The sequence below is a fragment of the Oncorhynchus tshawytscha genome, linkage group LG33 (genome assembly GCF_018296145.1).
Source record: "Oncorhynchus tshawytscha isolate Ot180627B linkage group LG33, Otsh_v2.0, whole genome shotgun sequence".
Lineage (NCBI taxonomy): Eukaryota > Metazoa > Chordata > Actinopteri > Salmoniformes > Salmonidae > Oncorhynchus > Oncorhynchus tshawytscha.
In genome coordinates, this window is record NC_056461.1 from 30,651,502 (window position 1) to 30,674,546 (window position 23,045).

Consider the following 23,045-nt stretch of genomic DNA (forward strand, 5'->3'; position numbering starts at 1 on the left):
GTGTGCGTGTGCGTGTGCGTGTGTGTGTGTGTGTGTGTGTGTGTGTGTGTCTGACTGACTGAATGAGAGACAGACAGACAGACAGACAGCGAGGAAAGTGTGTGTGTACAGTATATGTGAGAGAGATCTGGCAGTGTGAATGAATAAACCAGTGGAGGCTGGTGAGTGGAGGACAGCTCACAATAATGGCTAGAATGGAGCGAATGGAATGGCATCAACCACATGGAAAACATGTGTTTGATGTATTGGATACCATTCCACTAATTCCGCTCCAGCCATTTACCACAGCCCCGTCATCCCCAATTAAGGTTTATTTTATTTATTTATTTAACTTATATTTAACTAGGCAAGTCAGTTAAGAACAAATTCTTATTTACAATGACGGCCTACCCCGGCCAAACCCAGTCAACGCTGGGCCAACTGACTCCCAATAACGGCCGGATGTGATGCAGCCTGATGTGCCACAAGCCTCTTGTGGAATACACGCATACAGTACATACAAATCCTGCCAAAGGAAAATGTGCATCTTTATTGGGCTTGGCACACATCATGGTGGATTTAGATAGGACTTGTGCATCTTTACTGGGCTTGGCACACATCATGGTGGATTTAGATAGGACTTGTGCATCTTTACTGGGCTTGGCACACATCATGGTGGATTTAGATAGGACTTGTGCATCTTTACTGGGCTTGGCACACATCGTGGTGGATTTAGATAGGACTTGTGCATCTTTACTGGGCTTGGCACACATCGTGGTGGATTTAGATAGGACTTGTGCATCTTTACTGGGCTTGGCACACATCGTGGTGGATTTAGATAGGACTTGTGCATCTTTACTGGGCTTGGCACACATCGTGGTGGATTTAGATTGGACTTGTGCATCTTTACTGGGCTTGGCACACATCGTGGTGGATTTAGATAGGACTTGTGCATCTTTACTGGGCTTGGCACACATCGTGGTGGATTTAGATTGGATTTGTGCATCTTTACTGGGCTTGGCACACATCGTGGTGGATTTAGATTGGACTTGTGCATCTTTACTGGGCTTGGCACACATCGTGGTGGATTTAGATTGGACTTGTGCATCTTTACTGGGCTTGGCACACATCGTGGTGGATTTAGATTGGACTTGTGCATCTTTACTGGGCTTGGCACACATCGTGGTGGATTTAGATTGGACTTGTGCATCTTTACTGGGCTTGGCATACATCGTGGTGGATTTAGATAGGACTTGTGCATCTTTACTGGGCTTGGCACACATCGTGGTGGATTTAGATAGGACTTGTGCATCTTTACTGGGCTTGGCACACATCGTGGTGGATTTACATTGGACTTGTGCATCTTCAGCCACAGCCAAGAAATGAAGGCAATTAGTCGCCTCGGTAACTACTCCAACAATATTTACAGACACTTTGAATGTCTATTAGTCATGACTGTTATCACATTGCTTTTTATTAAAATGTATCTTTTAATGGAGAGGCAGTAAAGCTGTGTGTAATTAGAGGTGTTATCAGCTCTGGGTTAGACAGGGCAGAGTGCACAGGAGGCTGGTAGCACATTAATTGGGGAGGACGGGATCTTGGTAATGGCTGGAGTGGAATAGGTGGAACGGTATCAAATACTTCAAACACATTTTTTCCCATGGTTTCCATGTGTTGAATGCCATTTCATTCACTCCATTCCAGCCATTATTATGAGCCGTCCTCCCCTCACCAGCCTCCACTGACAGAGTGGGTGCTGCTGCATCGTGCTGTTGGTTCCTCTTTACTGTGAACATGCTTTTTATTGGGCTGTTAATATGGGGAGAATGGGCACCCTTAAGAGCTTCAAACTGGAGATGGGCTGGGGAGGTGCAGCTGGTCTGGGCTGGGATAGGGGGGTGCAGCTGGACTGGGTTACCGGTTCTAGTACTGGGTCTAGGGGACAGCACTAGAGATTCACAGATACAAAGGGTTTTCTCAGTTTGCCTCAGTTGAGGTGAGCTTGTCAACTCACTGGCTCTCTCCTCCTCTCCCTCCCTCTGTCCCTGTGTAGCCACCATCCAGAAGCGTCTGAAAAAGGAGAAGAAGGCTAAGAGGAAACTGCAGGAAGCTCTGGAGTTTGAGTTCAAGCGCCGTGAGCAGGTGGAGCAGGCCCTCAAAACAGTCACCTCCCCAGAGAACCTCCGTATGAGTCTCAACGGTAAGCCTCCATGCTCTCTAAACTCCTCCTCTTCACCTTTCCCCTCTTATCCTTCTCTTTACCTTTCCCTCTCCTCCTCCTCCTCCTCTTTACCTTTCCCCTCTCCTCCTCCTCCTCCTCTTTACCTTCCCCTCTCCTCCTCCTCCTCCTCCTCTTTACCTTCCCCCTCTCCTCCTCCTCCTCTTTACCTTTCCCTCTCCTCCTCCTCCTATTTACCTTTCCCCTCTCCTCCTCCTCCTCTTTACCTTCCCCCTCACCTCCTTCTCCTCTTTACCTTCCCCCTCTCCTGCTCCTCCTATTTACCTTTCCCCTCTCCTCCTCCTCCTCTTTACCTTTCCCCCTCTCCTCCTTCTCCTCTTTACTTTTCCCCTCTCCTCCTTCTCCTCTTTACCTTCCCCCTCTCCTCCTCCTCCTCTTTCTTCCCCTCTCCTCCTCCTCCTCTTTACCTTTCCCCTCTCCTCTTTACCTTCCCCTCTCCTCCTTCTCCTCTTTACTTTTCCCCTCTCCTCCTTCTCCTATTTTCCTTTCCCCTCTCCTCCTCCTCCTCCTCCTCTTTACTTTCCCCTCTCCTCCTTTTCCTCTTTACTTTTCCCCTCTCCCCCTCCTCCTATTTACCTTTCCCCTCTCCTCCTGCTCTTTACCTTTCTCCTCTCCTTCTCTACCTTTCCTCCTCCTATTTACCTTTCCCTCTCCTCCTCCTCGTCTTTACCTTTTCCCTCTCCTCCTCCTCCTCTTTACCTTCCCCCTCTCCTCGTTCTCCTCTTTACTTTTCCCCTCTCCTCCTTCTCCTCTTTACTTTTCCCCTCTCCTCCTCCTCCTCTTTACTTTTCCCCTCTCCTCCACCTCCTCTTTACCTTTCCCTCTCCTCCTCTTTACCTTTCCCCTCTCCTCCTCCTCTTTACTTTTCCCCTCTCCTCCTTCTCCTCTTTACTTTTCCCCTCTCCTCCTCCTCTTTACTTTTCCCCTCTCCTCCACCTCCTCTTTACCTTTCCCTCTCCTCCTCTTTACCTTTCCCCTCGGCTTCTCCTCTTTACCTTTCCCCTCTCCTCCTCCTCCTCCTCTTTACCTTTCCCCTCTCCTCCTCTTACCTTTCCCTCTCCTCCGCCTCTTTACCTTTCCCCTCTCCTCCTCTTTACCTTTCCCCTCTCCTCCACCTCCTCTTTACCTTTCCCTCTCCTCCTCTTTACCTTTCCCCTCGGCTTCTCCTCTTTACCTTTCCCCTTTCCTCCTCCTCCTCCTCTTTACCTTTCCCCTCTCCTCCTCCTCTTCTTTACCTTCCCCCTCTCCTCCTCCTCCTCTTTACCTTTCCCCTCTCCTCCTCCTCCTCTTTACCTTCCCCTCTCCTCCTCTTTACCTTTCCCTCTCCTCCTCCTCTTTACCTTTCCCCTCTCCTCCTCCTCTTTACCTTTCCCCTCTCCTCGGCTTCTCCTCTTTACCTTTCCCCTCTCCTTGGCTTCTCCTATTTACCTTCCCCCTCTCCTCCTTCTCCTCTTTACCTTTCCCCCTCTCCTCCTTCTCCTCTTTACCTTTCCCCTCTCCTCCTTCTCCTCTTTACCTTTCCCCTCTCCTCCTTCTCCTCTTTACCTTTCCCCTCGACTTCTCCTCTTTACCTTTCTCCCTGTCCTCCTCTTTACCGTACCCCTCTCCTCCTCTTTACCTTTCTCCCTCTCCTCCTCTTTACCTTACCCCTCTCCTCCTTCTGCTCTTTACCTTTCCCCTCTCCTCCTCCTCTTTACCATTTCCCTCCCCTCCTCCTCCTCCTCTTTACCTTTCCCCTCTCCTCCTTCTCCTCTTTATCTTCCCCTTTCCTCCTTCTCCTCTTTACTTTTCCCCTCTCCTCCTTCTCCTCTTTACCTTTCCCCTCTCCTCCTCCTCCTCTTTACCTTTCCCCTCTCCTCCTTCTCCTCTTTATCTTTCCCCTCTCCTCCTCCTCCTCTTTACCTTTCCCCTCTCCTCCTTCTCCTCTTTACCTTTCCCCTCTCCTCCTCCTCCTCTTTACCTTTCCCCTCTCCTCCTTCTCATCTTTACCTTTCCCCTCTCCTCCTCCGCCTCCTCTTTACTTTCCCCCTCTCCTCCCTCTCCTCTTTACTTTCCCCCTCTCTTCCTCATCCTCTTTACCTTTCCCCTCTCCTCCTCCTCCTCTTTACATTTCCCCTCTCCTCCTCTTTACCTTTCCCCTCTCCTCCTCCTCTTTACTATTTCCCTGCCCTCCTCCTCCTCCTCTTTACCTTTCCCCTCTCCTCCCTCTCCTCTTTACCTTTCCCCTCTCCTCCTTCTCCTCTTTACCTTTCCCCTCTCCTCCTCCTCCTTCTCCTCTTTACTTTTCCCCTCTCCTCCCTCTCCTCTTTACTTTTCCCCCTCTCTTCCTCCTCCTCTTTACCTTTCCCCTCTCCTCCTCCTCCTCTTTACCTTTCCCCTCTCCTCCTCTTTACCTTTCCTCTCCTCCTCATCTTCAACTCTCCTCCTCTCCTCTCCTCCTCATCTTCAACTCTCCTCCTCTCCTCTCCTCCTCATCTTCCACTCTCCTCCTCCTCTCCTCTCCTCTCCTCCCCATCTTCAACTCTCCCTCTCCTCTCCTCCTCATCTTCAACTCTCCTCCTCTCCTCTCCTCCTCATCTTCAACTCTCCTCTCCTCCTCTCCTCTCCTCCTCATCTTCAACTCTCCTCCTCTCTTCTCCTCTCATCTTCATCTTCATCTTCAACTCTCCTCCCCCCCCTCTCCTCCTCTTCTTCAACTCTCCTCCTCTCCTCTCCTCCTCATCTTCAACTCTCCTCCGCTCCTCTCCTTATCAGCTTCAACTCTCCTCCCCCCCTCTCCTCCTCTTCTTCAACTCTCCTCCGCTCCTCTCCTCCTCATCTTCAACTCTCCTCCGCTCCTCTCCTTATCAGTTTCAACTCTCCTCCTCTCCTTTCCTCCTCATCTTCAACTCTCCTCCTCATCTTCAACTCTCCTCCTCATCTTCAACTCTCCTCTCCTCTCCTCCTCATCTTCAACTCTCCTCCTCTCCTCTCCTCCTCATCTTCAACTCTCCTCCTCATCTTCAACTCTCCTCCTCTCCTCTCCTCCTCATCTTCAACTCTCCTCCTCTCATCTCCTCCTCATCTTCAACTCTCCTCCTCTCCTCTCCTCCTCTCATCTCTCCTCATCTTCAACTCTCCTCCTCTCCTCTCCTCCTCAACTTCAACTCTCCTCCTCTCCTCCTCATCTTCAACTCTCCTCCTCTCATCTCCTCCTCATCTTCAACTCTCCTCCTCTCCTCTCCTCCTCAACTTCAACTCTCCTCATCTCCTCTCCTCCTCTCATCTCCTCCTCATCTTCAACTCTCCTCCTCTCCTCTCCTCCTCAACTTCAACTCTCCTCCTCTCCTCCTCATCTTCAACTCTCCTCCTCTCCTCTCCGCCTCAGCTTCAACTCTCCTCCTCTCCTCTCCTCCTCAACTTCAACTCTCCTCCCCTCCACTCCTCCATATTTATTTTATTATATTTTTCCTTTCTTTCTCATCCTGTTCCTATTATCTTTGACTGATCTTTCCATCTCTCTCTCTCTCCCTCTCTCTCTCTCTCTCATTGCCCCACCTCCTTTTATATTTGTCTTCCTCATTCTTCTCTGTGAAAGCATCACAGATATTTAGTTTCATGTCATCAGTGCAGCGGTCCTAGCCGTTATTACTTCCAGTGCATTAGCATTGTTACCCTGAGTGGAAATGGATACAGATACTTATCGTAAACACTGTAAATTCAAACACTTAAAACGGTCAATTGTTTCGATAGCTTCCTCATTTTCAGTTGTTTATTTCTGAATATCTTACCAGGAGTACAGAAGGAAAAAAAGAGCGATATATATCATGTAAACATTTCAGTGGGCAGAGTAATTATTTCCAAGGCTGATTAAACATCAATTTATTCAAAGAAATGCATTGGGTTTCCTTTTATCTGACATTGTAGGGACTAATACATTATTGTGTGAGCTATCTGGCCACTTCTCTTAATATTTGCAGACTAAATCCAACCCCTATTTCTGTACGATCACAGATAGCACCCCCCTACTTGAAACATATTTGTCTCTTGGACAGAATTTCTTCTCCACCTGATATATGTGGGTCCTGCAGAGATGATCTGGATAGAGAGGGAAGACGTAGTAGTCTTGACCTAATGGCTGTGTTCCATTTCAGAGGCAGTGATACCGGAGGTTGAGCCAGAGCATAACAGCAGCCAGCAGGAGAACTCAGCTGTACAGGGTAAGCAGCTTCACTCTCCCTCTCTGTCGCTGTCTCTGAGATCTGGGGGGTCAGCACGCAAGGAGAAGGAACAGGGCTTTGGGTTGACCCTTGACTCTCTATTCCCAAATATAGTCCGAAAGGGACAATACGCCACCACAAAGTGACATTATTTGGATGAACTTGTGAATGTTGGAAAGTACCCTCACACGAGGGGGTCAGAGTCACGGGAAGGGAGTGAAGTGGGGGCTGGGGGAGATGTGGCCTGCACATGCTCCACACATGGTTCTTAGTACCTCTCCTCAGTACCTCTCAGTATACTCTCTCTTTTCTCCTTTTTAAATTTTATTTATTTCTCTCTCTCTCTGTCTCTCTCTCTCTCTCTCCTCTGTCTCTCTCTTTCTCTCTCTCTCTCTCTCCTCTGTCTCTCTCTCTTTCTCTCTCTCTCTCTCTCTCTCTCTCTCTCACTCTCTCTCTCTCTCTCCTCTCTCTCTCTCTCTCCCTCTCTCTCTCCTCTGTCTCTCTCTCTTTCTCTCTCTTTCTCTCTCTCTCTCTCTCTCTCTCTCTCTCTCTCTCTCTCTCTCTCTCTCTCGCTCTCTCTCTCTCTCTCAAACTGATGGTGTTGCATATATGTTTCAAGCTTCCATTCTCTGTAGAACCCCCACCTTCACCCTCCCCTCGTCCTCCTCCTCCACCCTCCCCCTCCACTCTCCCCTCCTCCTCTCTCCCATCCTCCTCCACCCTCCCCTCCTCCACCCTTCCCACCTCCACCCTCCCCTCCTCCTCATTCACCCTCCCCTCCTCCACCCTCCTCCTCTACCCTCCCCTCCTCCTCCACCCTCCCCCTCCACTCTCCCCTCCTCCACCCCCCCTCCTCCTCCTCCACCCTCCCTCCTCCTCCCTCTCCCCCTCCTCCTCCACCCTGCACTCCTCCTCCACCCTCCCTCCTCCTCCTCCACCCTCCTCCTCCACTCTCCCCTCCTCCTCCTCCACCCAGAATTACCTAAACATGTTACCTCTCTTATATCCCTATGAGACTTCAGTCCTAAAACAACTCAGAGCTAAAACTATGAATCTTAACCATAACATCGGAGATGTAGACAGAGGTTCACAGACATGTTTCATGGCTGGTTATATTGACAGTGTTGCAGCGAGCACAAAAAAAACACAAACACAACCCCCTTGTGATTTCATTGTTAATCCCAGTTACTACTGTGTTCCTTATAGTAAGACATAATGCTCTGACATTCTCCTGTGCTGGCCTTGTAAATCCATGTATTTGTCGTGACCCTGAGTGTACCGCTTTCCTGTGTGAGCCAGTTGTTACTAATGACAGCGTGGAGATGGGGATTATGGGGCCATGGCATTTCTGACCTTTAGGGCATCAAGGAGAACTGCTGATGGCCATGCGAAGGACAGACAGACAGCACTCCTCCCCTGACACGCAAGACAGAGCGAGAGACAGAGAGAGAGACAGCGAGAGAGAGACAGCGAGAGAGAGACAGCTAGAGAGAGACAGCGAGAGAGAGACAGCTAGAGAGAGAAAGAAAGACAGAGAGAGAGACTGAGAGAGAGAGACAGCTAGAGAAAGAAAGATAGACAAAGAGAGAGACAGCGAGAGAGAGAAAGAAAGACAGAGAGAGAGACTGTGAGAGAGAGACAGCGAGAGAGAGAAAGATTGACAAAGAGAGAGACAGCGAGAGAGAGAAAGAAAGACAGAGAGAGAGACTGTGAGAGAGAGACAGCGAGAGAGAGAAAGATAGACAAAGAGAGAGACAGCGAGAGAGAGAAAGAAAGACAGAGAGAGAGACTGTGAGAGAGAGACAGCGAGAGAGAGAAAGATAGACAAAGAGAGAGACAGCGAGAGAGAGAAAGAAAGACAGAGAGAGAGACTGTGAGAGAGAGACAGCGAGAGAGAGAAAGAAAGACAGAGAGAGAGACTGTGAGAGAGAGACAGCGAGAGAGAGACAGCGAGAGAGAGAAAGATAGACAGAGAGAGAGACTGTGAGAGAGAGACAGCGAGAGAGAGAAAGATAGACAGAGAGACACAGCGAGAGAGAGAAAGATAGACAGAGAGAGAGAGAAGATAGAGAGAGAGATACGATAGAGGGAGAGAGAGAGTTTGAATAACCTTTATTGGGTCTGGGAACTCACAACACGATAAACACTCAAACAAAACCATGGTTACACATCAATTAAAAAGACAACACCAAATCTTTCTCCACAGTAACTAAACACAACACCAAATCTTTCTCCACAGTAACTAAACACAACACCAAATCTTTCTCCATAGTAACTAAACACAACACCAAATCTTTCTCCACAGTAACTAAACACAACACCAAATCTTGCTCCACAGTAACTAAACACAACACCAAATCTTGCTCCACAGTAACTAAACACAACACCAAATCTTCCTCCACGGTAACTAAACACAACACCAAATCTTCCTCCACAGTAACTAAACACAACACCAAATCTTCCTCCACAGTAACTAAACACAACAGCCTCTGAATACCACATATACTCATAAACAGATCAATATTGTTAACCATTTTGTTGTAGGCAAACTCAACCCTCAGTCTCGCTGCCAACATTCCCTCCAGCATTCCCACCACGTTCACAGACCCCTACTCCCCGAATAGGTGTACCAGATGCATATTGGACACCCCTCCCCAACAATAGGATCCAGGTGTACCAGATGCATGTTGGACATCCCTCCCCAACAGTAGGATCCAGGTGTACCAGATGCATATTGGACACCCCTCCCCAACAGGAGGATCCAGGTGTACCAGATGCATGTTGGACACCCCTCCCCAAGATTAGGATCCAGGTGTACCAGATGTATGTTGGACACCCTTCCCCAACAGTAGGATCCAGGTGTACCAGATGCATATTGGACACCCCTCCCCAACAGTAGGATCCAGGTGTACCAGATGCATATTGGACACCCCTCCCCAACAGTAGGATCCAGGTGTACCAGATGTATGTTGGACACCCTTCCCCAACAGTAGGATCCAGGTGTACTAGATGCATATTGGACACCCCTCCTCAACAGGAGGATCCAGGTGTACCAGATGCATGTTGGACACCCCTCCCCAAGATTAGGATCCAGGTGTACCAGATGCATATTGGACACCCCTCCCCAACAGTAGGATCCAGGTGTACCAGATGCATGTTGGACATCCCTCCCCAACAGTAGGATCCAGGTGTACCAGATGTATGTTGGACACCCTTCCCCAACAGTAGGATCCAGGTGTACCAGATGCATATTGGACACCCCTCCCCAACAGTAGGATCCAGGTGTACCAGATGCATATTGGACATCCCTCCCCAACAGTAGGATCCAGGTGTACCAAATGCATATTGGTGACTATGGCTCAATATATTATCCTCCATTGTAGGTCAGCTGTCGTCATTTCAATAGGCAGTTTGTATAAAGACCGCCAACAGCCTTTTGGGGAGGCACCTGGACCGAACACACCCGCCCACCTCGTAGATTTGACCCCTACCAGGGAAAAATGACGGGACACTTTTACACAGATTTTGTACATGGCCTTCTTTCCCACCTTGAACTCCTCCAGCTCCGGGGTATTGAAGGAAAACAGCATCCCCACGTCCTCCTCTAATGCCCCCACCACAGCACTAACATTCAGCGCAGGGAACACATGATCAAGACCCTTCGTCCACCAATCAGATTTGGAAGTGTCAGTCACATACTGCCAATGAAGTACTGGAGGAGTCGCAGACCTCAGCTACGACCTTCCTGAGTAGACGAGATGATCGGATCCCCGCTCTTTCTCCCAGCTCCTCCAACGATCTGCTCCTACTCCGCAGATGACCCAGCTTGGTACACCCCACGCCTAGCAGACATGAACGTAGGCTGGCTGAACCCAGAGCACGGGACTGGATGGCAGTGTTGTAAAAAAGAGCCTCTTCAAAAAGCCACATCCCTGGTGGCGTGCCGGCCTTACGGGACTTGACAAAAACTCTCCAAGCCTGCATAACAGACTCATAAAATGGAGTCAGTCCAGACAAATCACCCCCCCCCGCAGCTTTAATCCAATGTTGTCAAGACCAAAAGAAATTGACCCTTCATAACCCCTGGCACAGAGAAACCAGTAAGTCTCGCTCTTAAAAAACAAAGCATTGGTTCAATTACCAGACAATATAACTGCCCTGAAAGTGGGCATCCCTGCCTGATGCCCCTTTGGATGAGGATGGGGCAGCTCAAACCACCCCCACCTTCATCATACATGAGGCCCCAACATACAATAAACTCATCCAAGACAAAAAGACATCCCCAAAACCAAAGGCTTTCATTGTTTTGAACAAGTACTGGTGGTCCACACGGCCAAAAGCCTTTTCCTGATCCAAAGAAAGTAAACCCACATTCACATCAGTTTACAAATGTCTAAAACATCTCTTATTAGACACAAGTTATCAACAACAGAGCGGTCAGGTACACAGTAAGACTGGTCCTTGTGGACCAACAGCCCCAGATACTCGTTGAACCTGTTTGAGAGACAGTTAGATAAAATTATATATTATGCACACAGCAATGCAACAGGTAGCCAATTTTTTAGAAGAGCCAAATTCCCTTTTTTTGGCAACAATGAAAGTACAGCACGTTGACAGGATATAGGAACCACTTCATACAAATCCACCCCAACAGTGCTTATAGAACTCAGATGGTAAACCATCGATGCCAGGAGCTCAGCCTGATGAGAGCTGCATAACTGCTGTGGACAGCTCCTGTAGAGTAATGTCAGAGTCCAGAGCAACTCGCTGTTCAGGGCCCAATTGAGGAAGTCCATGTAACAACTGTTCAGTACACAGAGAATCACAATCCTTCGCCTTATAGAGGGCAGAGTAGAAATCCACTGCACGTTGGCGCATCTCACCGTCATCCGTGGTCACCTTCCCATCAGGGAGACCTGATAGTCTCTCTAACTTCAATATGAGACAGAGCAGTATACTGTTCAAATCAAAGTTTATTTGTCACGTGCACTGAATACAACAGGTGTAGACCTTACAGTGTGAAATGCTTACTTACAGGCTCTAACCAAAAGTGCAAAAAAGGTATTAGGTGAAAAAACACTCGTATTTGGGCCTTCCCAACCTCCCACCATTGTCTCAAGGACTCAAAATTCAATTTCGTAACCCTCCAAAACAACAAACTTTTCACAAAACATGACATCATGTAACAACTTAACAATACAATACCAATAAGGTGATGACCTTCGTGGACAGGACAAGTGAATATCAACAGACACATTATGGTGATCATAAAAACACACAGGAGTAATATCACACCTTCCAACCCTACCACAATAGTGATCAGATACATACAACCTGTCTAACCTTCCAACCCTACTACAGTAGTGATCAGATACATACAACCTGTCTAACCTTCCAACCCTACTACAGTAGTGATCAGATACATACAACCTGTCTAACCTTCCAACCCTACTACAGTAGTGATCAGATACATACAACCTGTCTAACCTTCCAACCCTACTACAGTAGTGATCAGATACATACAACCTGTCTAACCTTCCAACCCTACTACAGTAGTGATCAGATACATACAACCTGTCTAACCTTCCAACCCTACTACAGTAGTGATCAGATACATACAACCTGTCTAACCTTCCAACCCTACTACAGTAGTGATCAGATACATACAACTTGTCTAACCTTCCAACCCTACTACAGAAGTGATCAGATACATACAACCTGTCTAACCTTGCAACCCTACTACAGTAGTGATCAGATACATACAACCTGTCTAACCTTTCAACCCTACTACAGTAGTGATCAGATACATACAACCTGTCTAACCTTCCAACCATACTACAGTAGTGATCAGATACATACAACCTGTCTAACCTTGCTGCACTGACACCACCTTCATTAACTTTTAACCATGTGTACCGCCTAACTTTTGCATTCCTTACTCTCCACACATCAGAAAGCTCAAACTCAGTTAATAGACCGGACAGGCAGGTAGCTGACTGCAGGTGAGGTTCTTCAGCAGTGCGATCAACAGTAAAATCCACTGTACAGTTCCAGTCTCCCCCTAAAACCATACACCCCTGTTGGTCACACTGTCTTCAGGTTTCCTTTATTTTATCAAATACAACAATACTCTCTGTACCCTCATTAGGAGCATAAACAGAAAACATAAAAACATTAAAAAAACATAACATCTGCCTTGACCAATAAAACCCGACCCTTGACCATCTCTGTTGTAGACACCACAGTCACCCCTAAGCCTGAGGATTTTAGTCTTTAGTCCCTGTGTAACTGCTTAAAGGAAATCTATCTTCTTCCTGTGTTTTTTCTAATGCTGTGAAGAACTTTCCTTTGACTAAAGTTTTAAAAGAGAATCATCTCTGTAATATGGCATTCAAGCCTCATCGCGATTGGCTGATGAAATCTGAACTACCGTTATGAAAGCGTTCGTTACATCTATTCCCTTCCTACCTGTCAATGATTACATTCACTAGGTAGCAATCCATCTGAATTACACCGGTGGCACTTTTCAGCCTGGTACCCACCTCAATCCATCTGAATTACAGTGCTATTAAATGAAGCTCTGTTTCATCTGTGCCGGCTTGGAGCCTCATCATGCTGATGAGGTGTGTTTGTCCAGTCCCAGTCCACTACTAGACTGCCCAGTGCCTCACCACCACCATGCCCAGCAGAGGTGTCTGTCTGTGGGGATGCTGCGGCTGGACACGTGGGGCCACACCTGAAGCTCCTGGCTGTTTGGGGACTGGGAGTCGACTGACTCTCTCACAGGGGTTTAAGAGCTCCAGTTAGGAGTATGTTGTCCGGCCCCTCCTCCCCCACAGCCCATCCATTACACTGAGAGGAATCTAATTACACCTCGCTTCACTCCCAAGTTGGACTTCACAGTTTTGCAAGCTTAGCACTGACAACTGATTTCATTAGGTTTGATTGTCCTTGCTGAGATCCCACTTCTGGGCCTAAAAGCTTTTTACGCTTTCTCAGGTTCCTCTGTGTGTTGGTTTATTATGCCGACCTGTGTCTTTTTTATTCATCTATGTGAGTGGAGGTAACAGAAACTGCTGAATACAAACGAAGGTGACATCATTTTACAAGCCGATTAAGAGACGAGAGGGAGAATAAAGAGAGAGGGAGGTGGGGTGAGAGTAAAGAGAGAGGGAGGTGGGGTGATAGAGAGGGAGGTGGTGGTGAGAGTAAAGAGAGAGGGAGGTGGGGTGAGAGAGAGGGAGGTGATGGTGATGGTGAGAGAGAGGGAGGTGATGGTGAGAGAGGGAGGTGGGGTGAGAGAGAGGGAGGTGATGGTGAGAGAGGGAGAGAGGTGGGGTGAGAGAGAGGGAGGTGATGGTGAGAGAGAGAGAGAGAGAGAGGGAGAGAGGTGGGGTGAGAGAGAGAGGGAGGTGATGTGAGAGAGAGGGAGGTGATGGTGAGAAAGAGAGGGAGGTGGGGTGAGAGAGAGGGAGGGAGGTGATGGTGAGCGAGAGGGAGGTGGGGTGGGGTGAGAGAGAGGGAGGTGATGGTAAGAGAGAGAGGGAGGTGATGGTGAGAAAGAGAGGGAGGTGGGGTGAGAGAGAGGGAGGGAGGTGATGGTGAGAGAGAGGGAGGTGATGGTGAGAGAGAGAGGTGATGGTGAGAGAGAGAGGGAGGTGGGGTGAGAGAGAGGGAGGTTATGGTGAGAGAGAGGGAGATGATGGTGAGAGAGAGAGAGGTGATGGTGTGAGAGAGAGGGAGGTGGGGTGAGAGAGAGGGAGGTGATGGTGAGAGAGAGGGAGGTGATGGTGAGAGAGAGAGAGAGAGAGAGGTGGGGTGAGAGAGAGGGAGGGAGGTGATGGTGAGAGAGAGGGAGGTGATGGTGAGAGAGAGAGGTGATGGTGAGAGAGAGAGAGAGGTGGGGTGAGAGAGAGGGAGGTTATGGTGAGAGAGAGGGAGATGATGGTGAGAGAGAGAGAGGTGATGGTGTGAGAGAGAGGGAGGTGGGGTGAGAGAGAGGGAGGTGATGGTGAGAGAAGAGAGGGAGGTGATGGTGAGAGAGAGAGAGAGAGGTGGTGGTGAGAGAGAGAGGGAGGTGGGGTGAGAGAGAGGGAGGTTATGGTGAGAGAGAGGGAGGTGATGGTGAGAGAGAGATGGAGGTGATGGTGAGAGAGAGAGGGGGTGATGGTGAGAGAGAGGGGGAGGTGATGGTGAGAGAGAGAGGGATGTGATGGTGAGAGAGAGGGAGGTGATGGTGAGAGAGAGAGGGAGGTGATGGTGAGAGAGAGGGAGGTGATGGTGAGAGAGAGGGGGAGGTGGGGTGAGAGAGAGGGAGGTGATGGTGAGAGGGAGAGGGAGGTGGGGTGAGAGAGAGGGAGGTGATGGTGAGAGAGAGAGGGAGGAGGGAGGAGAGAGAGGGAGGTGGGTGAGAGAGAGGGAGGTGATGGTGAGAGAGAGAGGGAGGTGGGGTGAGAGAGAGGGAGGTGATGGTGAGAGAGAGAGGGAGGTGATGGAGAGAGAGAGAGGGAGGTGGGGTGAGAGAGTAAAGAGAGAGGGAGGTGATGGTGAGAGAGCGGGAGGTGGGGTGAGAAAGAGGGAGGGAGGTGATGGTGAGAGAGAGGGAGGTGGGGTGAGAGAGAGGGATGTGATGGTGAGAGAGAGAGGGAGGTGGGGTGAGAGAGAGGGAGGTGATGGTGAGAGAGAGAGGGAGTTGGGGTGAGAGAGAGGCAGGTGATGGTGAGAGAGAGGAGGTGGGGTGAGAGAGAGGGAGGTGGGGTGGGGTGAGAGAGAGAAGGAGGTGATGGTGAGAGAGAGGGAGGTGATGGTGAGAGAGAGAGGGAGGTGGGGTGAGAGAGTAAAGAGAGAGGGAGGTGATGGTGAGAGAGAGGGAGGTGGGGTGAGAAAGAGGGAGGGAGGTGATGGTGAGAGAGAGGGAGGTGGGGTGAGAGAGAGAGAGAGAGGGAGGTGGGGTGAGAAAGAGCGAGGGAGGTGATGGTGAGAGAGAGGGAGGTGGGGTGAGAGAGAGGGAGGTGGGGTGAGAAAGAGGGAGGGAGGTGATGGTGAGAGAGAGGGAGGTGGGGTGAGAGAGAGGGGGTGATGGTGAGAGAGAGAGGGAGGTGGGGTGAGAGAGAGGGAGGTGATGGTGAGAGAGAGAGGGAGGTGGGGTGAGAGAGAGAGGGAGGTGGGGAGAGAGAGAGGGAGGTGATGGTGAGAGAGGGGGTGATGGTGAGAGAGAGGGGAGGTGATGGTGAGAGTAAAGAGAGAGGGAGGTGAGAGTGAGAGACAGGGAGGTGGGGTGAGAGAGAGGGAGGTGGGGTGAGAGAGAGGGAGATGGGGTAAGAGAGAGAGGGAGGTGGGGTGAGAAAGAGGGAGGTGATGGTGAGAGAGACATGGAGGTGGGGTGAGAGAGAGGGAGGTGATGGTGAGAGAGAGAGGGAGGTGGGGTGAGAGAGAGGGAGGTGATGGTGAGAGAGAGGGAGGTGGGGTGAGAGAGAGGGAGGTGATGTGATGTGAGAGAGGGGGAGGTGGGGTGAGAGAGAGGGAGGTGATGGTGAGAGAGAGGGAGGTGGGGTGAGAGAGAGGGAGGTGGGGTGAGAGAGAGAGGGAGGTGATGGTGAAAGTAAAGAGAGAGGGAGGTGATGGTGGGAGACAGGGAGGTGGGGGTGAGAGGAAGCAAGAGGGAGATGATGGTGAGAGAGGGAGTTGGGTTGAGAGAGAGGGAGGTGAGGGTGAGAGAGAGGGAGGTGGGGTGAGAGAGAGAGGCAGGGGTGAGAGTAAAGAGAGAGAGAGGTGAGAGAGGGAGGTGGGGGTGAGAGAGGAGTTGGGGGGTGACACAGGGAGAGCAAAGTAATCAACGAGATGGACCCAGAAAGGATAAATGAGGACCTCAACAACACTAACACACTTGTCTTCACTCTGGCACCTATCACAACCACCTGTTCATTAAACAACATTTCAGCATATTCACCTACAGGAATAATCTACACCCAAATAAGCAAAAATCTCCTAACCTGCTTTAGTTCAAAACAAACACTATACTTACATACACCAAATGAGACCCTTGGGTACCGTTCATTTCCAAGTTTGCAACTCACTAATTGGCAAAAAAGAGCGAGCATGAAATATCAAGGTGAATCTTTATGGCAGTCCCAGATCGGCTGCAATTAGGCCGTTTGCAGTCTATGCAGAAAAAAGAGGGCCAGAGGGCCAGAAGACCAGAGCCGTGTTAAATATGGATGGAGCTGCTGAGGAGAGTTCCCAGAGGAGCTGCAACATACAGCCATTCTGCCAGAACACTACATGTTTCCACGTCACGCTGCACATTCTGAGAAGGTTAAACAAAGCAGATAGAACAGACGTAAACACAATGTCAGATGTTGTCATCCTGACCGTTGTCATCCTGACCGTTGCCATCCTGACCGTTGCCATCCTGAACGTTGTCATCCTGACCGTTGCCATCCGGACCGTTGTCATCCTGACCGTTGCCATCCTGACCGTTGCCATCCTGACCATTGCCATCCTGAACGTTGTCATCCTGACCGTTGCCATCCTGACCATTGCCATCATGACCGTTGCCGTCCTGACCGTTGCCATCCTGAACGTTGTCATCCTGACCGTTGCCATCCTGACCGTTGCCATCCTGACCGTTGTCATCCTGACCGTTGTCATCCTGACCGTTGTCATCCTGACCATTGCCATCCTGACCGTTGTCACCCTGTCCGTTGCCATCCTGACCGTTGTCACCCTGTCCGTTGTCATCCTGTCCGTTGCCATCCTGACCGTTGTCATCCTAACCGTTTTCATCCTCATCCTCCTGTCATCCTGACCATTGCCATCCTGACCGTTGTCACCCTGTCCCCATCCTGTTTTCACCCTGTCCTGTCACCGCCATCCTGACCGTTTTCATCCTGACCGTTTTCATCCTGACCGTACATATTAACATATTAACGTTGGAATAAAATTTGAGAATCAAGGAGTGTTGCTCTTCTCGTCTTTCTACTCTGACAGTACAGACAGACAGTACAGACAGTACAGACAGACAGACAGACAGACAGACAGACAGACAGACAGACAGACAGACAGACAGACAGACAGACAGACAGACAGACAGACAGACAGACAGACAGACAGACAGACAGACAGACAGACAGACAGACAGACAGACAGACATAATAGACAGACAGACAGTACAGACAGACAGTATAGACATACATACATACATACATACATACATACATACATACATACATACATACATACATACATACATACATACATACGTACATACGTACGTACGTACGTACGGACGTACGGACGGACGGACGGACGGACGGACGGACAGACAGAGAGAGAGGCCTGTAATTTTCATCATAGGTACACTTCAACTATGACAGACAAAATGAGAAGAAAAAAATCCACAAAATCTTTTTTTTGAATTTATTTGCAAATTATGGTGGAAAATAAGTATTTGGTCACCTACAAACAAGCAAGATTTCTGGCTCTCACAGACCTAACTTCTTCAGACCTAGGCTCCTCTGTCCTCCACTCGTTACCTGTATTAATGGCACCTGTTTGAACTTGTTATCAGTATAAAAGACACCTGTCCACAACCTCAAACAGTCACACTCCAAACTCCACTATGGCCAAGACCAAAGAGCTGTCAAAGGACACCAGAAACAAAATTGTAGACCTGCACCAGGCTGGGAAGACTGAATCTGCAATAGGTAAGCAGCTTGGTTTGAAGAAATCAACTGTGGGAGCAATTATTAGGAAATGGAAGACATACAAGACCACTGATAATCTTCCTCGATCTGGGGCTCCACGCAAGATCTCACCCCGTGGGGTCAAAATGATCACAAGAACGGTGAGCAAAAATCCCAGAACCACACGGGGGGACCTAGTGAATGACCTGCAGAGAGCTGGGACCAAAGTAACAAAGCCGACCATCAGTAACACACTACGCCGCCAGGGACTCAAATCCTGAAGTGCCAGACGTGTCCCCCTGCTTAAGCCAGTTCATGTCCAGGTCCGTCTGAAGTTTGCTAGAGAGCATTTGAATGATCCAGAAGAAGATTGGGAGAATGTCATATGGTCAGATGAAACCAAAATAGAAAATGTTGGTAAAAACTCAACTCGTCGTGTTTTGAGGACAAAGAATGCTGAGTTGCATCCAAAGAACACCATACCTACTGTGAAGCATGGGGGTGGAAACATCATGCTTTGAGGCTGTTTTTCTGCAAAGGAACCAGGACGACTGATCCGTGTAAAGGAAAGAATGAATGGGGCCATGTATTCTGAGATTTTGAGTGAAAACCTCCTTCCATCAGCAAGGGCATTGAATATGAAACGTGGCTGGGTCTTTCAGCATGACAATGATCCCAAACACACCGCCCGGGCAACGAAGGAGTGGCTTCGTAAGAAGCATTTCAAGGTTCTGGAGTGGCCTAGCCAGTCTCCAGATCTCAACCCCATAGAAAATCTTTGGAGGGAGTTGAAAGTCCGTGTTGCCCAGCAACAGCCCCAAAACATCACTGCTCTAGAGGAGATCTGCATGGAAGAATGGGCCAAAATACCAGCAACAGTGTGTGAAAACCTTGTGAAGACTTACAGAAAACATTTGACCTCTGTCATTGCCAACAAAGCGTAAATAACAAAGTATTGAGATAAACTTTTGTTATTGACCAAATACTTAAATACTTATTATACTTATACTTATTACAGACAGACAGACAGACAGACAGACAGACAGACAGACAGACAGACAGACAGACAGACAGACAGACAGACAGACAGACAGACAGACAGACAGACAGACAGACAGACAGACAGACAGACAGACAGACAGACAGACAGTTCATCCCTCTCTCTTTTTCTCTCTTTCTGGTCCTCATCCTCCAACACCACCGAACAGTGCTGTTTCATCCTATGTTATGTTGTCTTTTCCCAGTTCCCAGAACACATATGAAACATGCAGAACCACTCCTGCGAGATGATCTACCGGTACTTCACTACCATGTAGAGACTAACACGCAGCTGCTGACTCCAGTCACAGTTATCCAGCTGTTTTCCTTTCAGATGTCCCCTCCTGTTGACAACTAACACTAAATGATTCATCGCCCATATTATTCCTGACGCACATTTCATTAAAGGAGATAGATACTTAATCCATTGGTTGCTCTTGAACTTTTATTCTCATGCTCGTGGAAAACTTGAAAAATCACAAACTCAGTTTCACATCATTTGAAATATATACACCCTCTGGAGCGTAAACAACTTTATTTATATGCAGAAGAGATAGTTTCCAAAATGTAAAACTCATACTGACAACATCTTCAACAAGTATACATGGCAAATGTGTTTCTCAGGGTAAACCTTACTTACTATGTCTGTTAATAGAGGTAGTAAGGATGGATGGATGACTTAATATAGGTGGTAAGGATGGATGGATGACTTAATAGAGGTAGTAGGGATGGATGGATGACTTAATAGAGGTAGTAGGGATGGATGGATGACTTACTAGAGGTAGTAGGGATGGATGGATGACTTACTAGAGGTAGTAAGGATGGATGGATGACTTAATAGAGGTAGTACGGATGGATGGATGACTTAATAGAGGTAGTAGGGATGGATGGATGACTTACTAGAGGTAGTAAGGATGGATGGATGACTTAATAGAGGTAGTACGGATGGATGGATGACTTAATAGAGGTAGTAAGGATGGATGGATGACTTAATAGAGGTAGTACAGATGGATGGATGGATGGATGACTTAATAGAGGTAGTACGGATGGATGGATGACTTAATAGAGGTAGTAAGGATGGATGGATGACTTAATAGATGTAGTACGGATGGATGGATGACTTAATAGAGGTAGTAAGGATGGATGGATGACTTAATAGATGTAGTACGGATGGATGGATGACTTAATAGAGGTAGTACAGATGGATGGATGACTTAATAGAGGTAGTACGGATGGATGGATGACTTAATAGAGGTAGTAAGGATGGATGGATGACTTAATAGATGTAGTACGGATGGATGGATGACTTAATAGAGGTAGTACAGATGGATGGATGACTTAATAGAGGTAGTACGGATGGATGGATGACTTAATAGAGGTAGTACGGATGGATGGATGACTTAATAGAGGTAGTAAGGATGGATGGATGACTTAATAGAGGTAGTAAGGATGGATGGATGACTTAATAGATGTAGTACGGATGGATGGATGACTTAATAGAGGTAGTACGGATGGATGGATGACTTAATAGATGTAGTACGGATGGATGGATGACTTAATAGAGGTAGTACGGATGGATGGATGACTTAATAGAGGTAGTAAGGATGGATGGATGACTTAATAGAGGTAGTAAGGATGGATGGATGACTTAATAGAGGTAGTAAGGATGGATGGATGACTTAATAGAGGTAGTAAGGATGGATGGATGACTTAATAGAGGTAGTACGGATGGATGGATGACTTAATAGAGGTAGTAAGGATGGATGGATGACTTAATAGATGTAGTACGGATGGATGGATGACTTAATAGAGGTAGTACAGATGGATGGATGACTTAATAGAGGTAGTACGGATGGATGGATGACTTAATAGAGGTAGTACAGATGGATGGCTTGATTAACTGATGTTTCTGTTTCCCTAACAGAGAACAGACCCTACACCAAGCCTCCCATCGTGTACTGAAAGAACTCCAGCTCCTCCAGACCTGACCCAGGGCTGCCGCTGCTGGCTACGCCAGAGACAGAGCCCTTGGCTGGAAGAGAACGAGCGGAGAAGAGGGGCGACTGAAGGGAGGAATGGATCCCCTGAAACTCATGTACAGGACTGCAGAGAGGGTGTGGTGGGGTGAGAGGTAACACTGGAGTAGCTCTTTTTGCTGCCCCATCATCTCACTCCAGCTACTTGTAAAAACCCTCTATTTCACTTGTTTGAGAAAAAAAGAGTAAGGACCATTGAAAATAAAATGTGGATTTTTCTCTACTCCCTGTGAAGCACATACAGAAGCCTATCCTCCTTCCCTATCCTATTTCTCTCCAAGCTGATTGCCTCTCATTATTATTATTGTTATTAATTATTAGTATTATTATTGTTGTTAGTTGTTGATTCCTCAAATGCCCAATATGTCCCAATAGCACAAGTCTTGCAGCGCATATATAGGATCATTTCTTCTTAAAGCTTGAAAATCTGAAGGAGGATATGAAATGTAACATTCAAGACAAAATGTGCTTCTCTTCTTATATCACCTCTTATTCATCAAGTAAAAGAGACTGAAACCGTTTTTGAATTTCAATGCTTTTTCTCTTTTGTCTTTTCTCTTTTTTTCTGAAAAATGTCACTGCTTCATGTTGACTTGGGAATGTGTCCTCTCCCTGAACTGAATGTGTCCTCTCCCTGAACTGAATGTGTCCTCTCCCTGAACTGAATGTGTCCTCTCCCTGAACTGAATGTGTCCTCTCCCTGAACTGAATGTGTCCTCTCCCTGAACTGAATGTGTCCTCTCCCTGAACTGAATGTGTCCTCTCCCTGAACTGAATGTGTCCTCTCCCTGAACTGAATGTGTCCTCTCCCTGAACTGAATGTGTCCTCTCCCTGAACTGAATGTGTCCTCTCCCTGAACTGAATGTGTCCTCTCCCTGAACTGAATGTGTCCTCTCCCTGAACTGAATGTGTCCCTGAACTGAATGTGTCCTCCCTGAACTGAATGTGTCCTGAATTTCCCTCCCTGACTGAATGTGTCCTCTCCCTGAACTGAATGTGTCCTCTCCCTGAACTGAATGTGTCCTGTCCCTGAACTGAATGTGTCCTCTCCCTGAACTGAATGTGTCCTCTCCCTGAACTGAATGTGTGAACCCTCCCTGAACTGAATGTGTCCTGTCCCTGAACTGAATGTGTCCTGTCCCTGAACTGAAGGTGTCCTCTCCCTGAACTGAAGGTGTCCTCTCCCTGAACTGAATGTGTCCTCTCCCTGAACTGAAGGTGTCCTCTCCCTGAACTGAATGTGCCCTGTCCCTGAACTGAAGGTGTCCTGTCCCTGAACTGCGTTGTTTGTGTGTGTTTACTGAAAGCTCAGTCTGGATACAAAAAAAGAGATATTGAGGCGTATCCTAGATACCTTTCCTCACTAATGGTTTCTCTGTTGCTCAGTTCAAATGTTATATTGCTGTTTAAAAGACAGTATTCCAGTAACCCCTGTTCTGTCCCCCCTCCCCTTTGTTTTTAAAGACATGTAAAAATGCTTTAGCATTGGCTAGTCTGACGTCGTAATTAAGTGGATACATTTGTTGTCAAGAAAAAGAACGTAAGTAAAATGAAATACCCCAATGCATATCCGATGCAAGCATGCCTGTAGATACAACACTGGTGGGAAAAAAAAGTTTAAAAAACATGCCAATTCAAATATATTTTTTACAATTTTGGGATTTTAATTATTACCATGATCACAACCAGGCAGCTATTTAAAATTGTTGACCTTGTTTTAATGATGATATCACATCACAGCCGTGCACAAAACACACACAATGACAAACATACTTCTGGAAATCTTGCTAGATTTTTTTTTGGGTTGTTGTTTGGTTTTGTAGTAATAAAGATCTAGATTCAGATGTTTTGTTGCAGTCTTCTGTG

The 23,045-nt window shown here is 47.9% G+C and overlaps 1 protein-coding gene across 10 annotated transcripts in view; it reads left to right on the forward strand.

Moving 5' to 3' along the window:
• LOC112230541 (dachshund homolog 2-like) overlaps nucleotides 1-23,023 on the forward strand; it is a 328,693-nt gene extending 305,670 nt beyond the window's left edge. For 8 of the 10 annotated variants that reach the window (XM_042311575.1, XM_042311579.1, XM_042311578.1 and 5 more), the window contains 4 exons: nucleotides 2,036-2,182; nucleotides 6,355-6,420; nucleotides 21,067-22,087; nucleotides 22,332-23,023. In XM_042311575.1, coding sequence (XP_042167509.1) covers nucleotides 2,036-2,182; nucleotides 6,355-6,420; nucleotides 21,067-21,104 — 251 coding nt within the window. In that variant the 3' untranslated portion in view covers nucleotides 21,105-22,087; nucleotides 22,332-23,023. The remainder of the gene's footprint in view (nucleotides 1-2,035; nucleotides 2,183-6,354; nucleotides 6,421-21,066; nucleotides 22,088-22,331) is intronic. The other 2 variants (XM_042311576.1, XM_042311577.1) reach the window with 2 other exon arrangements.
• The last annotated feature ends 22 nt before the right edge of the window (nucleotides 23,024-23,045 follow it).